Source organism: Eptatretus burgeri, chromosome 5 (assembly GCF_056783735.1).
Source record: "Eptatretus burgeri isolate ZD-2024b chromosome 5, Ebu_testis_v1, whole genome shotgun sequence".
NCBI lineage: Eukaryota > Metazoa > Chordata > Myxini > Myxiniformes > Myxinidae > Eptatretus > Eptatretus burgeri.
Window position 1 is genome coordinate 74,028,975 of NC_140965.1, and position 25,374 is coordinate 74,054,348.

Here is a 25,374-nt window from a genome sequence, read left to right on the forward strand (position 1 = left end):
GGTTTGGTTTAGTGTTCGGGTTAGGGTTAGCTACCCTAACACTAACCCTAACCCTAACAGCTAACCCAAACCCTAACAGCTAACCCTAACCCTAACCCTAACCCTAACCGTTAACCCTAACCCTAACTGCAATCCTAACCCTAAACGCTAACCACTAACCCCTAACCACTCACCGCTAACAGCTATTCAGGAAATTTGCAATAAAGCCCGAGCAATGCCGGGCATTAATACTAATATATATATATATATATATATATATATATATATATATATATATATATATATATATATATATATATATATATATATATATATATATATATATATATATATATAAGCCTGGTGTTGGCTTAGTGGTTAGGGTGGCGGCTTGGGATCCCAGGGTCCTGAGTTCAAGCCCCGTTGGCTGCTGAATTAACACCAGGGGGTTGACTCAGCCTGTCATCCATCTGAGGTCGGCGAAGTGAGTACCAGTGTACTGGTCCCGGTGTATGCCCCGGTTAGAATAGGTATACCATATCCCTGTGTGTCGTTAGAGGTGACCAGGGTTGGTGTCAGGAAGGGCATCCGGCCATAAAACATTTCCTCAAGAAAAAAAGCCTAACCCCTGCACAGCAGGGAAAAATGGCTGTAAAAACGGTCTATATATATATATATATATATATATATATATATATATATATATATATATATATATATATATATATATATATATATATATATCTTCTTCTTCTTCTTCTTCTTTCAGCGGCTCCCGTTCGGGGTCGCCACAGCGGATCATCCGTGTGATCCACAAAGTGATTTGGCACATGTTTTACGCCGGATGCCCTTCCTGACGCAACCCTGGTCGCCTCTTACGACACAGGGATATGGTACACCTATTTTAACCAGGGTATACACCGGCCCAGTATACTGGTACTCATTTCACTGACCTCGGAAGGATGACAGGCTGAGTCAACCCCCTGGTGTATTAATTCAGTGGCCCAACGGGGCTTGAACTCAGGACCTTTTGGATCCCAAGCCGCTGCCCTAACCACTGCTCCAACACCAGGCTTTGAATACTGTGTATATATATGTATGTATGTATGTATATATATATATATATATATATATATATATATATATATATATATATATATATATATATATATATATATATATATATATATATATATATATATATATATATATATAACGTGATATACTGTATATATATATATATATGTATATATATATATATATATATATAACGTGATATACTGTATATATATATATATATGTATATATATATATATATATATATATATATATATATATATATATATATAACGTGATATACTGTATATATATATATATATATATATATATATATATATATATATATATATATATATATATGTATATATATATATATATATATATATATATATATATATATATATATATGTATATATATTTATATACTGTAAATATATTTATATATATATATATACATACATATATATGTTGCATGATATAGCATGGCATGTTTTTCTGGGTAAGAATGAGGTCGCCATAATGGCTATATACCATCATCTCCATCAACTCCTCTTTATCGTCAACACCGTCATCGTGTTATTGAATCAAGTTTATCATCATTGTTATTAAAGATAAGTTTCAGGATCTTAATAACTCAAGAAAATAAACTTTATTTTGCACAAGCAAATACAACCTGTCGCTTCACCGATGGGTCAAAAAAGGGGTGGGGGGGGGGAGAAAGAGGTAGAGAAAGAGAGGAGGCAGATGTAGGGTGAGAGGGGGAAGGGGAGGCAAAGAGAATCGAGGAAGGGGAATTAGGGGGGAGGTGGGGAGAGCAACACCACCCCAAATGTAGCTATTAACTGCGGGAGGAAGGGGTGCATGAGACACACACACACACATGCACACATGCACACACACACACACACACACACACACACACACACACACACACACACACACACAGGCTGATACAGCGAGAGAGCGACAGAGGTGTGGAAGGAGAGTGCTGCATTTTGAGGAGGGGGGAGCGAGGAGGGGACCGAGTGAGAGAAAAGGGTGGGGGAGAGGAGGTAAAAAAAGGACAGGTGAGGGGTGGAGGTGGGGTTTACAAAGAGAATGATATGTGACGCTTGATGACCGAACACGAAAAAACAAAAAACATATCAGAACAGCTGGACACACAACGACACAACAGAGTTTGTAAGGTAATCTGCTGGCACATCTGCAAAAACTTTGATATTCCAGTTCCAGAAAATTTGTGGGAAAATGAACCAAAAACAATCACTGAAAACATTTAAGTACCACTCACGTACGACTTTATGCTCCCATTGGGCATAAATATCGAAAACAAGCCATTGCGACCAGATATCATACTTAGGTGCAAAAAAAGATATAAAGGCATTGTTAATTGAGGTGTTCATTTCGGTGATTTTGGAATAACGATGCAGAAATCAAGAAAATCACCAAATACCAAGATCTCAAGCATGAAGTGAAAAGATCCTGGAAGCTGAAGAATGGCAAAGTTGTCCCAGTGGTGACAAAGAACCTCACAGAAATATTAGAAACCATCCCTGGGAACATCACTACAAATGAACTGCAGTTGGAAGCTGTCCTGGGCTCAGTAATCCTCCGAAAGAGAACCCTCGACACAAATATTTGAAAACAGAAAACTTCATAGCTTGGTCCGTGGATCGTGACCCCTTACCGAAATGAAATTGGATACTTGAGCCCACCCTTGGAGGACTCCATTCCACATTCTGAAACCCCATATATACAATCACACACACACACACACACACACACACACACACACACACACACACACACACACACACACACACACACACACACACGACGGTGGATACTTGGAGACCTGGGAGTGATTCGTTCCACCTTCTGAAATCCGCACATGCAAAGAAACTTCCCAGCTTGGTCCATGAATCGTGATCCCTTTCTGAAATGAAGGTTGATACTTTGAGCCCACCTTGGGAGGACTCCATTCCACATGCTGAAACCCCATTTGTACACACACACACACACACACACACACACACACACACACACACACACACACACACACACACACACACACACACACACACACACACACACACTGAGGCCTGACAGGTCTTTATTTCACCTCCTGAAACCCATCCACATGTGGAGATAGCAGGCAACAGCAACAACTTGCAGGTACACACACACACACACACACACACACACACACACACACACACACACACACACGACGGTGGATACTTCGAGACCTGGGAGGGATCCGTTCCATCTTCTGAAACCCACATATGCAAAAAAAACTTCAGCTTGGTCCGTGGATAGTAACCCCTTACCGAAATGAAGGTGGATACTTTGAGCCCACCCTTGGAGGACTCCATTCCACATTCTGAAACCTACATATGTAGATACCAATCAAACACACACACACACACACACACACACACACACACACACACACACACACACACACACACAAACAGTGCCTTTTATAAGTATACACAAGGCAAAGTCATGCAATGTTTTAATTGACCGATTGAATGGCGATGATATTTTTATTGCCTTCATATTCTGCACTTATTTCTTCTTCTTTCTAGTGTTCTGCACAAAGGCAGGTTCTGTGCTGCCAAAGCAACACCATGGATTACACTGGATGGTTTGCCTTTGCCTTCTCGGTGGTAATCATGACAGGCATTTTTAATTTGTTCAGGTTACTCGTGATAACTTCCCTCCTTTTCCTGAAGCACACTGTGGGATCTCTAACTTCCACCAACTGTTGCTGGCAAACAGGACACCCACTTTAATGTCCATCCAAGGGACGACATATACATTTTCCCTCAATGTGAAACACCAGGATGACAGTTTATAGCTGAGCTGAGATTCAAATCCAAGCTAGACAGCTCGAATACACATATTTCTGGAAGGCTGTCCTGCCAGCTCACACTTAGTTCATCTTCACTGAACGTGATATACTGTATATATCTATAATATGTGTGTGTGTGTGTGTGTGTGTGTGTGTGTGTGTGTGTGTGTGTGTGTGTGTGTGTGTGTGTGTGTGTGTGTGTGTGTGTGTGTGTGTGTGTGTGTGTGTGTGTGTGTGTGTGTGTGTGTGTGTGTGTGTGTGTGTGTGTGTGTGTGTGTGTGTGTGTGTGTGTGTGTGTGTGTGTGTGTGTGTGGAAGAATGAGGTCCCTTACAAGGAACTTCGATGCAGGAGGAATCCATTAAGCCCATCAAAGCCTGCGCTATTATTACTGACGTATTCTTGTTTGTCCTTGCTCAATCCTTTTCGGACACTCCGCATCAAGCAAGGAAGCAGCACGTACAAACATTTTTTTTTAATCTTTGGTGTTGCTCGTCCAGGGTTTGAACCACCAATCTCCCAGACTCAGATCAGATCAGACACACTCTCACCATTACGCCACCGAGGCTGGTGTGATAACTCGCTTTCATAATCAGCATTCAATGGTGGAGGTATATGCCTATGTTGTTTTCAGAGACAATGTGCAGTTTTTTTCTGAGTTGGCATCATGTGTTCTGCAGTGAAAATAGTGGGGGGGGGGGGGTTTGTATTAAATATCTGCTTATTTGTCTTGTACATCCGTGCTCCGCAGGGTACAGCAGGCTCTCATGGTATCGCAGGTGTACGTGGTCGTTTAGGCCCTTTGGGTTCTCCTGGGCTAAAGGGCCTTAAAGGTGACATCGGCACGATGGGCAGGAAGGTAAGTCATTAAATGATGGCGGAAATGTTTCCAAAGCAAAACAATTGCATGAATTGTAACCATTGCACAATGAAGTTCTGTTGTAAAAAAAATTCTTCTTGGAAACAAATGGCAATAAATATATAATATTGAGGAATAGGAGTACAAAAGTGATGTGGATAAGTTAATGATATGGAGTCATCATACACTCATGAGAAACATCCAATCCATTATATAATCAAATAATTTTCAGAGAAATTTCCTCCATTATACAATTTCTATTGAAACAAGATTTATTTATTTATATTTTTAGAAATGGTCACCTTTTCCTCACCAAAAAAAATAGTTTCCAATGTACTGTATTTCACTTCACATCTGCATTTCTTTTCCCACAAGGGAATACCTGGACCAAAAGGCATTCGTGGTCCAAAGGGCTTGCCAGGATTAAAGGTGGGTCACCGATAGTTTTGAGTCTGATGCCTTTCTTCATGGAATAATGCCTTGATTTATGCTCCCCACAATTTCCATGGGATTGTCTCGTCAGGGCTTGCCAGGTATCCAAAGCCAACAAGGGAGACGTGGCACAAAAGGATTGCAGGTTTGTTTTTAAAAATCCAATAAGTTTTTGGACGTGCAAGATGAGTCACCTATTTAATGTCTGCAAATATGGTTGAAATTTTGACCCCTGCCACCACCAAACCCACTGACCCCACTCCTGCCCCCAACCTTTTCTGTTTAATGTTTGCATTGAAACTTTGTCTCCACTGTTTTATACAACACTGATGGAGCATTTTGTGTATGATTGTGCAGACTTAATGGGCCTAAAGGCCTCCATCTGTGTTGAAGGTCCTTGTATATCTTTGTGATTTTCAAAGCTTATACCAAACAGAAAGTATCTTGTTTGTTTCCAATAATCCAGCAGAGTGTGAGGTGTCTTGGGAAGAAAAAAATAATGATGGTCTTTATGCATCTTTATAGAATTTGATAACCTTACACACACATTCTGTAAAGGTTACATTTGCACCAAATAACAATAAATACATTAAACATGTGGAATGCCAAATAAGTAAACCACACAAATGTCAATTTTTTGCCTATCCCTTCTCGCCATGAGCACTTTGCACCAACACCAACTTCCACATGATAATATTCTCACTCCAAATCGATTGTGCTTTGAATTAAAACGGTCTTCAAAGCATCTTTACATTTAACCTTCAATCTGAATGCAGGAAGTATTTCTTTCCAATCCAAGATTGTCCCTTGAACGCCATATCTTCTAACATCAAGAATAACCTTCATTCAGAGGCAGCATTTAGTTAACACTTAAACAGCGCATGAGGTTTCTGGTGGATCAACCTCTTCACCCCCCCTCCCCACCCCCTTCCCTTCATCTCCTCTTCCCCTTACATCCGAGGTATGTCTCCAATTATACTTTTATTTTCTACATTTGAATCCCACCCATGTGACTGCCAATTCACCAATGACCAAAACAATTCGAAGACTTTTATTTGAAAAATGTAAACTTTCAACTTTCTATTATAAAATTATCCAGTTTAACCTTGATTGACTCATAATGTTTACTTCCTAATTTCGGAACTACTCTTTGACAACATAAATGTATTGCCCCAAATAAATGAGCCACAACTTTCAAGTGAAAAACAAATTCCACAAATTTCAGAAAATTAACTAAAAATACAAAACTAGAATATCTTGGTTGGATAAGTGTCCACCCCCCTTATAATAGCAATTGTAAATTATCTCAGGTGGAACTAATCACCTTCAAAATCACACACCAAGTTCATTTGCCTGTATTAAATTGTTGTGATTTTGATTATTTCAGAATAAAATCAGCTGTTCCTGTAGGTTCTCTGCTGGGTAGTGCATTTCACAGCAAAGACTGAACCATGAACACCAAAGAGCTTTCAAAAGACCTCTGGGATGAAGTTGTGGAAAGGCACAGATCTGGGGATGCTGATGAAAATATTTTAGAGGCCTTTAATTATCCCTTGGAGCACAGCCAAGACAATCATTAAGTCGTGAAAGCCATATAGTACCACCAAAACCCTGTCCAAATCAGGCTGTCCCTCCAAACTGGATGACTCAGCAAGTAGGAGACTTATCAGAGAAGCGACCAAGAGGCCAATGGCAACTTTTAAAGATCTGCATGCCTTTATGGCAAAGAATGGTCACTGTGTGCATGTGACAACAATATTCCAAGCACTCCACAAGGCTGACCTGTATGGTAGGTTGGCAAGAAGGAAACCATTACTCAAACAAGCCCACCTTGAGTCGCGTTTGAGATATGCAAAATAAACTACTCCGGAGATTCTGAAGCCATGTGGCAAAAGGTTTTTTGGTCTGACCAAATCAAGATTGAACATTTTGACCTAAATGCAAAACATTTCATTTGGCACAAACCCAACATAGCACGTCACCCAGAGAACACCATCCCTACTGTGAAGCGTGGTGGCAGCATCATGTTGTGGGGATGTTTCTCATCAGCAGGGATTGGAGCACTTGTCAGGATAGAAGTGAAAATGGATGGAGCAAAATACAGAAACATGTCAGAAGAAAATCTGCTGCCATCTGCAAGAAAGCTGAAATTGGGACAGAAGTTCACCTTTCAGCATGACAACGACCCAAAGCACACAGCCAAAGCTACACTGGAGTGGGTAAGGAACAAAAAGATAAATGTCCTTGAGAGGCCCAGTTAGAGCCTTGACATAAATCCAATCGAAAATCTGTGGCATGACTTGAATATTGCTGTCGATCTACGCTCCCCACGCAACTTGACTGAGCTTGAACAGTTTTGTTCAGAAGGTCAGGTCAGGTCAGGTATGGGAGCATGTACCAGAACAGCGCGTCGCTGCATCCACTTTCCACCGGTACTCCAGGGGCCTCCGTCTGGCCATCCCCCAGGCAGATGACAGGCCCATCCCCATCTCCTTGAGATGCTGGTCAACCTGCTGCAACCATGAGGCACGTGGTCGGCCCACTGGCCTCCTCCACTCACGAGACTCCCTCGCTGAGAGAATCTGGTGAGCAGGATCATCATCAGGAAAATGAGCCACATGTCCATACAGCCACAACTGACGCTCACAGACTATGCAGGTAACAAATCCCATCCGAGTTTCTCTCAGCAACTGCTCGTTGGACAGAAAATCCGACCAGCGATAGCCAAAGATTCTCCGAAGAGACCTGGTACCAAAGGAATTAAGTCTCCATCTCAGATCCTTGGTCAGAGTCCAAGTTGAACATCCATAGAGCAAGACTGGAAGCACCAAGGACCTGAAGACTCGGACTTTCGTCCTCCCGCACAGGTACCGGCAGCACCACACCCCATGATCCAGTGAATCCATGACTCCCCAGGCCTGATCCAAACGTCTATTGACCTCTGACTCACAGCCTGCAGAGACATGAATGTCACTGCCAAGGTAAGTGAATCTCTCCACGACCTCAACATGCTCACCACAAACAGACACAGACAGGATAGCAGCATCCAATATGTCATTGAAAGCCTGGATCTTAGTTTTGACCAAAGAAATCCGTAATCCCAGCGGCTCCGATTCCTCATTCAGCACCTCGAGGGCCCCCAAAAGGCTATCTAAAGTCTCAGAAGAATGAACAAATATTGCCCAATCAAGGTGTACAAAGTTGGTAAAGACCTAACCCAACAGACTCACAGCTGCAATTGCTGTCAAAGGTGATTCCACCAAGTAGTAACTCAGGGGGATGAACACTCATCCAACCAAGATATTCTAGTTTTATATTTTTAATTAATTTTCTGAAATTTGTCGAATTTGTTTTTCACTTGGAAGTTGTGGGTTACGATGTGTAAATAAAGATGGAAAAAGTCTGATTTAATGCAACTTAATTCCAGGCTATAAGGTAACAAAAGGTGAAAATTTTGAAAGGGGGTGTAGACTTTCTTTAGGCACCGTAGCTAAGACTATAGGGGGTCAGTCTTGAGCTATCCAAGTGGGTTACTGAAGTTATTACTGGGGATCTACACTATAAGAGAGATATTTGTCTGTCTCTTTGTCTGTCTGTGTTTGTCACCATTTTCCTCAAAGATAGCCCAATAGATCTTCATCAAACTTTCAGAGGTTCATCACTGAGTGCTGTGGAATGTTTCAGGCAAAAAAAAAAATTTGAATTTTCTTTTTGAATTTCTTTTCTTTTTTATCGCTCTATCATGCTGAAGCCTTTATAGCTACGTGAAGGATAATATTTAATGATCTCAGACCCTATTCCTTAGTCGGTGTGGGGAAATGTTTTAGACCCCAACAAAAAATATAAAAAACAAAATTTGATTGCTTCATAATGTCAACAGGATTAGAACAGCACCGGGCAATGACAGGTACCCCTGCTCGTATGCTAAAAAGGTTTCAGCTGAGAGACCAGAGGAAGTGTTCATAAAGATCTTCCTTGTTATCTCATGCCATTAGCCACAGACATTAGTGGAGTTAAAAGCCAAAGAGCTAATACTGGCTCAATGTCTCCTTCGGGATCGCATATGGTACGATGATTTGCCTTAGACTGAGAGGCAATGACCTGGGAAATTGGAGCAATCACGGTGCCATTACATTTTCTTAAACATTGCTCTGTGGCTCATGAAGGAGTTCGTAAATATATCATATGCAGTACAAAGGCGTTGATAAACATCATTTCCATTAATTACAAGATTAGTAGACAATGGATAAACCTATGGTCTGTGGCACTTGAACCTGGGTTCCCCACGTAAGAGCCACAGTTCAGGTGGAACACTCACGAATATTGTTTTAATTTAATCTCAGGCCAACCAACTATTGTTATAATTTTGTATAGACACAGTAATTGGGGTTTCATGTTTATGTATACCCTGCCCTCATAGAAGTGTTTTATTAGTCGTCTGAGTACAATGTTGCATAATAATAAAGCATACGTGAATTGTCATGGAAAGGGATTTTCATTGTGGTATCGGCTTTCTTCTTTATTCACCAGGGAACTCAAGGGACACCGGGGACTCTTGGATCTAAAGGAAGGAAAGGAAAGAAGGTAAAACATGATAGCTGCTGCAGGTTGTTATTTTGTGAACTTTGTATTTTGTTAACAGGCTGAGGAAACTCATATGAGTCAAGCAATCAGGGATGAGTTACCGTCATCGTCATTTGTATAAAGCATGTTGTGGCGGGATTGGATCTGTTCTTGCAGAGGGTGCTGCAGTACTACTGGTGCAGTGCCCCCTGTCCCCTGTAGATTAGAGGAGCAATTTGGAATTTGTCCAGACAGTGCAAAGGCTCGCCAGTACAAAGCACGAGCTCGCTTACTCTTTGCGAAGGACACCGTGGGATCTTTGACTTTCATCAACTAATGTCGGCACACAGGATGGTCCGTTTAATTTCCATCCAAGAGAAGCACTCACATTTATGAATCACTCTGCCTGTGAAACACCAAGATGGCAGTTTATAACTGGGTCAAGATTCAAACCCAGGCTAGACAGCTCAGAGGCAAGTGTGCAAACCTCTAAGCTATCCTGCCAACCCCAGGAATGAGTTTGTCTCAACGAAACCAAGTGGCGTGTCCGCAAAATATTTTTCCGGTTGTAAAATCATATTACAACCAAACCAAAAGAGATAAAATGATACTGTTTTTTTGCATTTTGTCAAATAATTCATAAAGTTTCATGTGTTCTTCAGTACACCTCAACATGTGCACCTTTAGCGGTACGTAGCAAATCGAGGCGATAATCCACTTCGATGCACATGTTGTCCAACATATTCATCACCACACTGCTGATAAAACTGGTTATTCTTGCATTCAGTGTTTCAATGTCAGCGACAGAAGTTTGTAAAACGCACTTCTTGACATACCCACACAAGAAGAATTGTAAGGGCATCACATCGGAAGATCATGGATGCCAGGGGACTAATCCAGCACATCCAATCCATCTACCGGGGAAGTTCTCATCAAGGAAGTCAGGCACAAACAAACTCCCATGTGGTGGCTCATCGTCTTGCTAAAAATTAACTAATGGCTGCAGTTCTTCTCCTGGAGGAAAACGTAATTTTCCAGCATATCAAAATACACAATTCCCATAACATTGCGCTCAGCAAAGAAAAATGGGGCGATCACCTGATTGTGCACAAGTCCACACCAAACTTTGAGTTTTGAGCCGTCTATCACAATTGTGTTCATGAAACTCATGGGGGTTTGAAAACCCCCATATTCACACACATTGTGGTGGTTATAACGTCCTGACATGTGAAAGGTGGCTTCATCAGAAAACAAAACACTTTTTAGGGGGTTGTTGACTTCATCAATCAAGTTCAGCACGGAACATGCAAACTCATCGCGTCATGGCTTGTCATTCCGTTCTAAAGCTTGCACTATCTGCACTTTATATGCATGAAGCCGCAATCTCTTGCATAGAACTTTGTGTTCTGTTGACTTTGGTAGCTGGGGTTCACATGAGGCATGACAAATAGACTTTCTTTGGATGTGGTGGAAGGTCTCTTGAACGTTAGCCACAAATTCTTCTGAAACGCCTGAACATCCACTTCGAAGCCTGTCGATCATACTTCCTGTTTCCATAAACTTGTGAAACCACCTCATAATACTTGATAGGGAGGGAGGATCCTTGCCATATTAACTGAGGTAATTACGTTGAACAGTTGTCACTGATTTTTGACCCTGCGGACCAGATGACATTTTGAGCTTTCTCTTGTGTAGTCATCCTTTAAATTTAGCTGCCAATCAATAGCAATTCGTCACTCAGATTAAGACCTGCAAAGATTAAGACCTTCACAGTAAAATTAAGATGAAGACCTTCACAGTAAAGTTATTTTAGCTTTGAAATGTTATGCCTATGATAAAAAGGTTGCGGCAGACAGGTCATTTAAAACTGTTGATCAACAATGAAAAATAAGCTTTTTGTGCTTGTTGAAGTCATATGGGGTTAAATTATTTCCATCCACATTGTGATCATGAACGTCTGAATTATGTTGCCTTTCAAATGACTCTCAAGAACAAATTGGGGGTACTGTGCCCACAATGCCAAATTATCACAAATTTACCTGCAGGGAGGCCGAGGAAAACGAGGTTCGAGAGGTTCCCTTGGACGCCAAGGTGCAATCGTAAGTCGTCACTTAAATTAATGTGACATCCCTAGTGATGTTTGGGTTCAGTTTGAGGTTCCCTTTTCATTGTGATATGGGTCTATTGTGAAATCCACATAATGTCTCATCCTGTGGAATTGTGTTCGCTTGTCCTATCCAGGGTCAAGTCGGTCCTCGTGGAGAATTTGGAAAGGAAGGTTTGCCTGGTTTACAGGTAATTAAGCAGAACATTTTTGCCGATAAATCTCACGTTTCTGCTCTGGCGAATGTTGTAATCATGTCACCGGAGGTTTCTATAAATGTCTTTATCGCAAAGAACCCAGAATGGCATCATTCATTATAATCTGCTCATTGCCTTTAAATTGTGCACTGCTTTGGTGTGTTGAGTGAAATGTGAAATGTCATTAGTAATTTCGTCCCAGACTCTCTTTTGCCATTTATAGTGTAGGTCTGAAATAAACATTTCTGGTTTGCTTATAATAATAAAAAAAACGTTGCCATTTGTTCAAATATAGGTGCAGCAGTTTTACACAAATTATATTATATTGCATGACCAGCTGACTTACATTGCCTATTTGCAGTGACTAAATGGACGATAAGTTTTTTTTACACCAGGGGAAAGGGAGGGAGGGGGGTGTCCATGAGCACATTATAGGGGGTGCACAAAGATAATGAGAAAAGAGAAACAAAATAATTCCTTTTGTTTCAACATTGCACCGATCTATAAACCAGACCATTGCTAATCTTCTAAAATACCTTTATTAATACATCATATTGCTGTTTTATTTGGAATGTCATAAACAATGACTTTATAAGTTATACTGACACAATTCCCAAAGTGTTATGTGCAGGAAGTAGGCAAAGAGAAGGGGAGAGATGATGGTTGTTGTGAGTTATAAACCACTTCACATGCCAGTGACTTTTTTCATCAATAAATTAAACTCATGGACAAAACGAGAGCGGCACTCACAGTGCGCATGCTCTCGCATTGTGTGCTCATTCTGAACAAAAATACGGTCGTTAACAGAACACACTACTATTATGGCCCGCTGCGATTATGGCCCATATACCCGTATCATCCACATACCCTATTATGTCACATACATTGCCATTATCAGTAGCTTTATTGATTAATTATTAGCATATTTAACGACCACTTTTGTGCACATTAAGGCTAAATTGCGTCAATGAAGGTGAATATGAAAAAAAACCAAAATATATTCCCCATGGCTCATCGATCATGTGTTTGAAGTTTTGCATTAATCTATTAGGTGGTTCTGGAGAACAAGATAGTCTTCTTCTTTTTACGTTTTTATTTTCATCCAAGATGGACATCAGACCACATGACCGATGACATTAATTTAATTCTTCACTCACATCGGGTCGAAGATGAGATATATGATGATTCAGATTTTTCAGAAAAGGATTTCGATTCAACCAATTATGGTTGAATCATATCACCCTGTATACCCCATGGGGAGTTGACATATGCCGTTTTTGTTTGTTTTTTTTCATTGAGTGGTTTCAGAGAAAAAGATGTCCAAATTTTTTCCTTTAATCCAATATGGCTACCATACCATGTGACCGATGACATCAGAGTTATCAATAAAAAAATTTTCCATGGGAGTCCCTCCTATGTTTAACGTTTCACATCGATCGACAAGCGGTTGCAGAGAAAAACATTTTTAAATCGAAAATATGTAGACGGTTACGCACACAGACAGACAGGCAGGTGCATTGCAATCGTCTCACATCCCCTTCGGAGCAAGACTTAAAAGGATATAGCACATTCCAAAATGTTGCAATTTTGTAACCATATGTACTTATGGCTCATTACATTATGCATGAGATATCTTGCTTCTGTGGCTATTATTCCGAGTATTTAACCTACATGCTCGAAGACAGTCTTTGAGCTCAATTAAGTTTGATGTTCATTTAAAGTATAGTTTAAATTTTACTTTATTTATTGAATGGCCGAGAGTAAAAGTTTCTCAAGTTGGAGATATTAACAACATTATCCAGGTCAAGGCAAGAAACCTAACTGAAAGCTAAATTATTTTAATGACATTTTGTGTCTGCCTAGGGCTTTCCAGGGAGCGTGGGTATACCTGGTCGAACAGGTACCAGCGGAGATATTGTGAGTGTCACTGGTATTCATATAATACTGTTTCATGACATAATACTCCCTCTATTTATGCTAATAAATATGTTATTGAAAGATTCTGAGTTTGTAAGAACATCGATGATGATAAATATTAACATATCTGGATGGATGGGTGATCCTCCTCGCACCCTCAGGCACATGAGACTACCAAGGCAGTTTAATTTGCTCGAGGTCACAATAGATTGCCACTCTTACAGGATACTCGACTGGCTCACTCCCAGCAAGCTGGTACTCAATTTGCCAGCCTCAGAATGATGACCGACTGAGTCAACTCACCTGGTGTTATTCTGGCACAGCTGCGGCTTCAACTCAAGACCTTAAAATCCTCAACCAAATGCCTTAACCATTAAGCCACCACCAAGATTATTAACATATTTCGATTGGAAGCTTTTCCAAGGACTTCATATTGTTTGGATTGATCTACTTGTCATAGATTAATGAAGTGAACTCCAAATCAAACACTGATGGGCAAGAAATTACAACATTGGGGAGCAAGAAAAGATCAGGAGTAGATAGATATACAAGTGATTTGGTTAATTTTCCATCAAGGTTAATAAAGGAGCTGCGAATGATAGGAAATAATTATTGAACCATTATGAGCCTCTTGTGTTTGGTAACCTTTGCTGGAGCTGTTCCCAACCAAAGCCTAACATGCTGATCAGCATCTTATATCCACAGGGTGAGACTGGCAGTCAAGGTCATAAAGGACTCCCAGGACTCATTGGATTTCAGGCAAGTTTCCTCATTGCTTCATTTCAGATGAAACAAATGTGCAGAATTGTGCTTCTTCTAAAATATAAAGGTTGTCAATCATATTTTAAAGCTACTACTGTACATTAAGACGTGTGCATGCTGGGACTACATAGTCTTTCCTTGCCTTTTAGAATTTTTGTATTTCTACTTTCAAGTTTACATCACAGGCAACAGAAAAGCCAGCTTTGATCTCCCATATAAAAGGGTTCATGTGAGAACCTGCATTCTGCCTACACAGCCCTGAGACAGCAATTAAAGTGATTTAAATCTAAATAAATTGCAATCAAGACCGATAGTTCAAGTGGCAAGCATGCATCTGTGATTGAGCCACCTCACAGACCCATTTCATTCTATATGTGTAATTCAAATCGATGATTACAATGATCCCTAACTGCAACAGGTAGAAGTCATTTGAATTAAGAGTGAAAAGAAAGTGCATTCACTGAGTAAGCGGTACAGGGTCATTGCAGATGAACACGGTATTCTGTATGAAAGATGTGTAGCTATGGATTTGCTGGCCAATGTACCTGGCAGGTCCAGGAATGTCATCATGCAAACAGAAGACTGTAGACAGCACCAGAACTCTCATCAACCCTATCAGCCCTACCATATTGGATTAATAGAGTATGGAATATTGTCAAATGGGAAGCGTATTCTGTTCAATTTGTGAGAGCTCTTCACTTAATATTTTCCCTTTTTTAACAATTTGAATGGGGATTTATCCTGTATCTCTACATGTTGGTTGGTGTCTAAATCAACAGAGACTTATTTTGATAGCCTGGACAATGCATTGCAATGACAATATTTAGATAAAATACTACGAAACAATAAGGATCCCTGCATCCCGGCTCAAAACAGGGGAAAATTTAGAAATACAACTTGTTAAATAAATCATGTAGTACCGAGTACGGTAGTACTCCATATAGTTATGATACGGGGGGGGGGGGAAAGGCCACCCATTCAAATGTGTACACAATGATACGCTCATAAACTACTATAGAGTGAAGTCACAAGCATTTAAAAGCCATATTAGAAATATAACTCGTCGTCATCATCATCATTATGTACAGTAGCATGCTCTCCACAGATCATTGGTGCTGCTGAAGCAGTTTGACAGCTAAGTTACAATCGTGGGATGGGTCACCACTCCATTGATGATACTCGACAGAGTGTGTAGGAATTTGGAATTTAGCCAGGGTGCTGGTGATAACTCGTCTCCTCTTCATGAAGGACACTATGGGAGCTTTGACATCCACAAACTAATCCTGGCAGACGGGACACTCAGTTTAATGTCCGGGACGGCACACATGTTGATGCCTTGCCTTGCATGCAAAACACCAGGATGACCGTTTTAAGTTTGTTGGGATTCAAACCCAAGCTGGACGGTACAGAGGCGAGTGCTCACTTTTAGTTTATCCTGCCCACCCCTTGTTAATTATTTCCTTTATGCAACAATCACTTGAATGTTGGACAAACTCTAACCTTATAACGAATTACAAGTACTGTACAGAATATATTTGTATCTGGATAGGTACATTTAAGCATCCATGTTTCCAATAATCTCTTACTTGTGCACGGTTAAGTCCACAAGGGTTCATGATGACTATTGCAGTTAAGAGGTATTTTCATTTTTTTTAACCTTTTTATTAAAAAATAAAACACTGTCATAGTGATGAGTTGCTCGCAGTTAGTGCTCGACCATGCATTCTGGTCCTTTGAGTTATAATGCACATTTGACCATGTGATTCAGCCTTCAGGCTGAAGTACAGAAGTACACTAATTTCTCAAACTTTGTTGGACTCTGGCTGTGAAGTTTGGACATGGAGCCATGGCACACATCCTCTACCTTGTTGCAATGTTTTTTTCCCCCATTTTCATATTAAAGAGCAGGTTGTAGGTCACCAAACATGTTCTGAAAATTTATCAATATGATTATACAGGGTGTCCCCAAAAAATGTACAACTTTTCATCTGTAAAGAGGATGGTCATAACATGTATATTTTTTAAAGATATATGGCTGGATGGAAAGCTGAAAGGTTGACGTTTATTGTACCAATGTCAAAATTGCCACCAAAATTTAAATTTTGGTATATAATCGTCGTTTTCTTTTAGACCACATGTTCGATGTAGGCTCCACGTTGTCCGATCACTGCCTGCAAATGCGTTGTCATGTTCTCCATCACTTTGGGAAACGTTTCCTGAGGAATGTTCTGGATTTCTCGGTGGATGTTTTCCTTCAGCTGATCAAGAGTCTGAGGCCTAGGGTTTCCATAGATCCTGTCCTTGAGATACCCCCTCAAGAAGAAGTCTGGAGGAGTAAGGTCAGGGGAATACGGTGGCCACTCAACGTCTTCGTAGAGGGAGAGAAAGCGGCCCTCAAAATGTTGGTTGAGAAAACGCCTTGTTTCCCTGGCTGTATGGGGCGGTGCCCCATCCTGCTGGAACCACTGGGTTCTCATCTGGATCAGGTTGTTTCTCCTTCGGGCCTTAGTACGCAGCTCAGGCAGATAGAATTCCTGAATCATTTCACGATAGTTCCTCTGGTTTACCGTGAAAGTGTGTCACTGGTCATCTTCAAAGAAGTATGGACCAATTATCCCATACCAACCAACCGCCACCCACATGGTGACTTTGAGAACAGATTGGGGCACCAGTTCAGTTGATGCATTACCAGGATTTTCAGTTCCCCAGTACCGAAAGTTTTGCTTGTTTACCTCCCCGGACAAGTGAGCATGGCATTCGTCCGTCATGTGAAGTTTTTTTGAGGAAGTCTGCATCTTCCTCCAACTTTCCTGAGAACCAATTTGCCAAGTCCAGTCGTTTGCGTTTCTGTTGATCAGTAAGCACCGTTTCCGTTTGAATTTTGTATGGAAAGGCATGAATGTCTTGGCGAAGGATGCTCTGAACGATGCTCTTATGAATGTTTGTCTTGGCAGAAAGTCGTCGAATCTATTTTTTTGGACTCTGACCGATCGCCTGTCTCACCATTTCCACATTTTCTTCACTACGACCTGTCCTCTTCCGACCACTGTGACCCTTGTGAAGGTCACAGATGGTCCCCACATTGGTAGACTTTGCGATGGTGCACTTTATTGTCCGAAAGTTTGGTGCATGGCGCAAGTGGATACCGAAATGTCTCGAGTAAAGACGTTGCACCTGTATGACACTTTTCGTCTGGTGCCAAAGTTCAACAATTTTTGTCCGTTGTTGTACGATCAGTCTTGGCATTTTTCTGGCGCTTGCTTGGTATCAAAATAAACTTCAGGGTCTCTGCAACAAGAAATGAAGCATTAGTGACAAAATTACTGCTTTTTTAGGATCAAACAAAGCATTTTAAAAGTTGTATATTTTTTTGGGGACACCCGATATGTGCATTAAATAGTTCGATGCAAACTATTGTGGTTGCCCTACTGTTGGGAAAATTAATGAAATTTAACTCCGAAGTTGTTATTTCTCGAGGCTGTTGAAAAGAAACAGCAGCGTGCCATATATGGATGGTGACGTCACATTCTCCAAAACAAAGCGGACGCTCACTCGCTCATTGAAGAAGTGTGCAGTTCAGCGGGCCGTTCGTTCGCTTTTTTTTACCCCTCAGCCTGAATTGGGCTGAAAAAGGGGTATTGTCGTCATAGGCGTTGTCCGGGCGTCCGTCTGTCAACTTTTGGTTTCCGTCGATTTCGAGGAGAACGCCTTGTGCGATTAAATCCATTTTTGCAGGGTATGTTGGGGTTGAGTCGCGGAAGGATCCTTTCGAAAATGGGCGCGCTGCGATTTTCAATGTGTCCTCCATGGCAGCCATCTTGAAATTGGTTTCCGTAAATTTCGAGGAGAACGCCTTGTCCGATTAAATCTATTTTTTCAAGGTATGTTGGGGCTGAGTAGAGGAAGGTTCCTTTCGAAAATGGGCGTGCTGCGATTTTCAATGTGGCCTCCATGGCAGCCATCTTGAAATTGGTCTCCGTCGATTTCGAGGAGAATGCCTTGTCCGATTAAATCCATTCTTGCGGTGTGTATTGGGGCTGGGTACAGGAAGGTTTCTTTCAATAATCAGTGCAATGCGATATCAATATGGCGGCTCGGGCAGCCATCTTGAATTTGGTTTCCGGACAATAACTTGAGAACGGCTTGACTTATTGATTTCATTTTTGTGTGATATAATGGGGGTGTTTAGAGGAAGGTTCCTTTCGATATTCAGCGCAATCCGATATCCAATATGGCGGCGAGATCAGCCATCTTGAATTTGTTTTCCGGACAATAACTTGAGAACGGCTTCACACATTGATTTTATTCTGGCGAGGTATAATGGGGTTGAGTAGAGGAAGGTTCCTTTCCAAAATGGGCATGCTGTGATTTTCACTGTGGCCGCCACGGCAGCCATCTTGAAATTGTTTTCCGTCAATTTCGAGGAGAACGCCTTGTCCGATTAAATCCATTTTTGCTGGGTGTGTTGGGGTTGAGTAGAGGAAGGTTCCTTTCCAAAATGGGCATGCTGCGATTTTCAATATGGCCACCATCTTGAAATTGGTTTGCGTCAAGGGGCTGAGTGGTTACGTCCACTTTGCGGTGCTATTTTTTGAGCTTGCAGCTGTCTATATTATCCTTTTTTGTTTTGAATTATTGTAGAACAACGTTATTTGGATATTTGTACATCATGCCTCGTACGTGTGTCGTCATGTTTTGTGAAAATGGCTGGAAAACGGGAAATCGCTTCCACCGATTCCCGAAGGAATCAAACATTTGCCGACAGTGGATAAGATTTGTACAAACAAAACGGGTGAATTTTCCCCCAAAGAAAACGTGTAAAGAGGACCCTTTGGATAGACTTGTCATTTTTGGTGACCATTTCACAGCCGAGGATTACGAAGGCAACGCAATGAGTGAGCTCGGTTTCAAAACAACTGCTCAAGTGAGACTGAAGCTTGACACTGTGCCCACCATTCAGCCTTCTCCTCCTCAACTGGCTCCTGCTTCATCTTCTCACACTGTGTCACCTCTCAAGCGAGGAAACTCTCCTCAGCATACTGACAAGGTGGCTGGAAAAAAGCGACGATTTATTCGATTTCTGACTCTTGAGTGACTGGAGGGTTAAAAATTATTATATCAAGTCACAGACGAATCAAACTTAACATTATTTTATGCATCGAACAAGAAAATGAAAATCTACAAACCAATCTGTCTGGTGGAGTCTGTCAGTGTGAACTGCCGGGCAGTCAGTCCTGCCACTTGTACACGAAATAGGCCGTTTTCTTGCACTTGCAAGTGGCTCAAATTTATATGGCTCAGGGCCAGAAACTCCATAGTATAAATTCCCATCATCCTCCGACTCGTCCTCGTCAATATCAGAATGAAAACACTCAATTTCATCGCCACTGAAATCACTGTCTTATTCTCATCTTGACATTGTTCACACGCTGTTTCCGAATGTTCACGAAGTTTTCGGAGAACATGACATCATAGCATCTTCGGTAAATTCCGGTCTGTTTTTCGATCACTGACAAAAGTTTTGACTTAAAAGTTAATTTTAGCATATTTTTGAGTTTCAAATGTAAGAAAATAAATACCCAACGATTATTAATGTGATTACAACCTTCGAATCACACGAAGTCATCAGCGACCCGAAACCTGCTCTTTGAAAAGGCTGTCTCAAAAGAGATGGCCAATTGGTTCCCAGTTATTGTATGACCATGCATTCTGACCCTGTGGGCTGGAATGTATATTTGCTTAACGATGTGCTCCAGCTTTTAGGCTGAAGTACATGTGTACACCAGTTGGAACGCTTTGTTTGACTGTGTACTTTGGGCTTGGGGCCGGAGTGCACGCCCCTAATTTTATTACAATGTTTGATTATTTTGCTTTATCTTTTTTTCATGTAAAAAATGAAAAAAAAAATTAATGTTTCATGTTTAAAAAAAAAGGTACTGTCGTCATGATGGCCAGTTGTCCCGAAACAATGATTGTATGACCATTCATTCTGATCCTGTGAGCTTGGGTGTATGTGTTTAACCATGTGCTTTGGCTCTCAGGCTGCAGTGCTTGTATTGATGCATATATTAGTTTGACGAACATTGTTGGACTGTGTACTTTGGCCATCGGGCCGAGGTGCACATCCTTAGTGAACAGTGGTCCCTAATGTTTATAGTATAACCATGCATTCTGACCTTGTGGGCAAAGGTGTGTGTATTTTTGTAGAACCCTGAGCCTTGGCCTTAGGGCTAAGGTGCATGTGTATTTGTTTCACAAGCCTTGTTTGACCATATATTTCGATTTTGGAGCCCAAATACACGTCCTTGGCTTTGTTGCAATGTTTGATTCTTTTTTTTTTCAATAAAAAAGGCATCGTTCAATATAGTGAAGGACCTGTTAATGATCGGAAATATATTGGCCAGTGAGCCAGAGACACATCCATGGATCGATTCCATTCCCAGGGCATTGGCTGGCCATCCATCCATCCATCCATTGGGACCATACTCTGTACAGAGCGTTGGTGCTGCCAAAGCAATCTGCTGGGCGAATGGGCACAATCCTGAATGGGTCTCCACCCCGACGCAGGATACTGGAATGGCTCAATCATCCCAGCAAGCTGGTACTCATTTTGCCGACCTTGGAAGGATGACAGGCTGAGTCAACCCCACCTGGTATTAATTCAACTGCCGAGCGAGATTTGAACTCAGGACCCTAGGATCCCAACATGGGCTGGCAGTGATTAAAAAATAATTGTCTGGCTGATAATGCAGTCGTAATGCAGTTGACACAAACTTGTTGCAGTTGCCAGTTCTGCATCTTCCAGATTGGAATTAAAAGCCAGAAGTACTTTTTTAACTGGAATATCTTATTTCCCAGTTAAAATATCCTCATAAATGAACTATATAAAATAAGCCAAAATGGGGTGGATGCAGGTGCCTCTTATTGCTCAGGACCCTTGCAGCAAGTGCTGGTGTGACAAATAATGTAAGTTCATGATCACCATTCCAGAAAAGAGGAGCCTTTTTACATAAAAAGCTGTGTATGTATACAGTGCCTTCAGAAAATCTGTACCTCCTTTTCAAAATTTTAACCTTTTTTGCCTTACAGCCTGGAATTCATTTATATTAAATCAGACTTTTTCCATCTTTATTTACACATCGTGACCACAACTTCCAAGTGAAGAACAAATTCTACAAATTTCAGAACTTTAATTAAAAATACTGTTACGAATTTGGAATTCAATTGCACACAACATAGAGGTTCCCTTAGTCAGCAATGTCAATATGTGCATGTTCCCTCGATAGCTCACCTTCCATTGTTTAAATGTTCAGAGATCGATTAGATGCGCTACGGATCGATTTAATAGTTAGGGAACGAAACAATGGAGACGTCCCTCCCCCTCTTCTGCAAAGAGGAAGAAGAACCCTGCCATCCCGTGACGTCAACAACTCCCTCCCACCCGTGGTTGAGCGGGGGGGGGGGGGTGGATCACGAGGGCATGAGTCACGCCGGGTGCGGGGGAGGGGGTGCAAAGGATAAAGAGGACATCTTTTCTTTGTTCAAAAAGAGTCCCGTAGCAGAGTTCGTGAAGATTCCCGTGGGAGTCCCGTGGTTGGGCTGAGTTCGTGGGAGTCCCGTGGTAGGGCTGAGTTCGTGAAAGTCCCGTGTAAAGAGTTTGTGGGAGTCCCGTGTGCAGAGTTCGTGTGCTGAGTCCCGTGGGAGGCGTAAGCTTTTTGCTTCGGCTGGCTCAGTGAGCTTCGGCTGCTGCTTTGTTTTGGAAGGAACTTGAGCCGGTTGTTCGGCTCGAGCTGCGAGTGGAGGCTTCTTCCTCTTCTTCCTCTTCCTCTTGGTTAGTGGAGCTTTTCATTCTCCATTTTTTTTCCCGGCTTGGTACGACGCATCGGCCTCTTCTTGGAGTTGGATCCTCGGGGAAGCGACGATCGACAGGAAGGATCGGCGCCTCGTCTCACCGGCACGTGTTGAGAAGCGCGGGAGAATTCGCGGGAGCTCGGGAAGGATCGCGGCGATTGGATCCAGCTCGCTCTCGCTGGAGCCCGGGTCCGGACAAGTTGAAGACCACACGAGGTGGAAAGGTTCGAGTCAAGCTCTGAGTTTCAGCTCACCTGTCCTCCGAGCTGGAGCTCGTGATTAAAGGCCTTAGCCACCATTTCGTGTGTGTGTGTGTGTGTGTGTGTGTGTGTGTGTGTGTGTGTGTGTGTGTGTGTGTGTGTGTGTGTGTGTGTGTGTGTGTGTGCGCGCGCGCGCGAGCGTATGTGTGTCGTGGGCCCGTCTAATAAGTTGGGAACTGCTGTTAAGTGTAAATGACTGTACATAATAAGTCGACGGTTGTAGTTATTTTGTCGTGCTTTTGTTGCTTGTATAATTGCATACGTGTTTTTCCTTATTTAATTGCGTACGTGTTTCATTATAATAAATGTCCTTGTGTGAAAGTAAACCTGCTCGTTGCGTCCATTCCCTCATTGACTGAACATTTTGTGTGTTGGGAGTTCGAAAGCCGTTGGTTTCCCGTAATAGGGGGACATTTGGACCGACGGTTCTCGGCGATTACGCCGCTCGGAATCGCGCATGGACAAGCTCGCCTCGGCGGTTTGTTCCGTATGAGTTCCGTCGAGGGTAGAATACCCCTGTAGTTGGATCACGTGGGTATTTAGGTACATTGAAGATTGGCAATCGACCCTACCCCACTTGATCTGCCGATTGGCGTATTTCGGTTCTTGTACAAGGACCCGTCACTTGGAGTTATCCAGGCGGCGATCTATAATCCGGGCGATCGGTCGGGCCAACTCGACTTGCGGCTACGTTCAGAGCGGTTGGTTGGCGGCCGACCCCCCGGCCTGTAACAACTGGTTGTCAGGAGTGCGATTCGGCCCCCTCCGCCTCTGTAACAAAATTCACGGAGTCGGATCAGGGGTATACGGAGCAACCCCCCCCCCCCCCGTGTGCCCAAATTACGAGCGTTATAAATTTTATTTTCAGCACGTAAAATGTTCAGCCAAGGTGAGCAGGGGCAGGAGGGATTAGGAATGTTTTTGAATGTGAGATCCATGGCCTGGGACGGTTCGTTTCATTATAATCACACCACGGATTGTCGTCAGTGGGAGCGGCCTGTGCAGGAACTTTACCGGCAACCAAAAACGGAGTCGCAAAATGGCGGTGCGGCCGCACCTCAGCATGGCACGAGGCATGAGCGGGCCGCTATTAATAGCGCTACGAACCGCGCGGCACGGCAGAAGCGCTTCCGTCCACGGGTTCAAACCACGGGGGCATGGCAGGCGAGGCAGGGCGACGACGCGTACATGGCCGAACTTCATGAACGAGTGTCTTATGCCTTGGGGCAGCGGAAGTGTGGTGATAAATATGTCGAGGAATTACATTCGTTTGCCATTAAATTGGATGAGATACAGTGGCGCGCAGATGAGGTTCAGGACGATTGTGTTCATGGAGAAGCACAACAATTGGACGAGGCACAAGAGTGAGTTCGGGGGCTGGAAGAGGAATTAGCCAGCACAGTCGAGGAACTACATAGGGAAATGACGGAAGTAGATCGGTTGCGTGGGTTTTTGTTACAAAAGGCGAGCGAACTGAATAAAAGAAAGGAGGAGGAGCGAATTGGTAACTCCCGGGATAGGAAGAACTTGGAAGAAGAATATGAAAGAGGTGTGGAGATGAGAAAGGAATTAGAAAAGAAAGCTTCTGAGTTACAGAAACACCAAAACAAAGAGAGGGAATTACAAAACGAGTTGAGGATGGTGAGAGAAGAAAGAACGACAGCAGAGAATGAAACGTTAAGGAACCACACTGTACAGATCGAACAGCTGGAAGCGAAGGCCAGATTGCAGAATGAGATGCAGGAAAGAGTAATGAAAGAAGAACGAATCAGACAGGAGAAAGAAATCATTCATTTGAAGGAAATAACGAGATTGCAGAATGAGGAACAAGAGAGACAATGGGATAGAAAACAAAAAGAGTATGAGTTTGAAACTGAATGACAGAAGGAAAAAATAGGTTGGAGTACGAGGAGAAAGTGAAGGAGCAAGGAATGAAGCAGGAAGGAGAAATCAGTCGATTGAAGGAAACGAGATTGGAGAAAGAAGAACGAGAGGAACAGTGGAATAGAAAACAAAAATAACATGAATTTGAGGTAGACCAATTGAAAGAAAAGGTGAGGCTGGAGTGCGAGGAAATAGAGAACAAACAACGAACGAAACGGGAAAAAGAACTAAGCCAATTGAAAGAAACGATGAGATTGGAGAAAGAAGAACGAGAGGAACAGTGGGAAAGGAAACAAAAACAATATGAGTTTGAAATTAATCAACTCGAGGAGAGAGCAAAATTGTTGTCCACAGAGATGGAAAAACTCCGGAAAGATAACGAACAGTTAATGGGGCTCAGAGAGGAAGAACGACTCAGATGGGAAGGAAAATGGAGCCAGAAAGAAACAGAAACTAATAGACACGCAGAGACAACAGAAATAAAATGGACAGAGACACGGGAGATAGAGGGTGAATTGGACGGGGTTAAAGACGGACACACACACACACACACACACACACACACACACACACACACATACACACACACACAAACAGAGGTAGCGAGGCTTAATGGGGGCGAGTTGGCGGACTGTCTCGTGACCCGGTGCGA

General features: G+C 42.2%; 1 protein-coding gene across 15 annotated transcripts in view; it reads left to right on the plus strand.

Annotated features, from left to right (window-relative positions):
• LOC147026699 (uncharacterized) overlaps positions 1-25,374 on the plus strand; it is a 506,204-nt gene that overhangs the window by 426,210 nt on the left and 54,620 nt on the right. For all 15 annotated transcript variants that reach the window (XR_015058478.1, XR_015058480.1, XR_015058479.1 and 12 more), the window contains 8 exons: positions 4,645-4,752; positions 5,128-5,181; positions 5,276-5,329; positions 9,715-9,768; positions 11,793-11,846; positions 11,989-12,042; positions 13,912-13,965; positions 14,671-14,728. Coding sequence is in view for 12 of the 15 variants with exons in the window: in XM_085882416.1 (XP_085738542.1) it covers positions 4,645-4,752; positions 5,128-5,181; positions 5,276-5,329; positions 9,715-9,768; positions 11,793-11,846; positions 11,989-12,042; positions 13,912-13,965; positions 14,671-14,728 (490 nt within the window). In the remaining 3 variants the exon portion in view is untranslated. The remainder of the gene's footprint in view (positions 1-4,644; positions 4,753-5,127; positions 5,182-5,275; positions 5,330-9,714; positions 9,769-11,792; positions 11,847-11,988; positions 12,043-13,911; positions 13,966-14,670; positions 14,729-25,374) is intronic.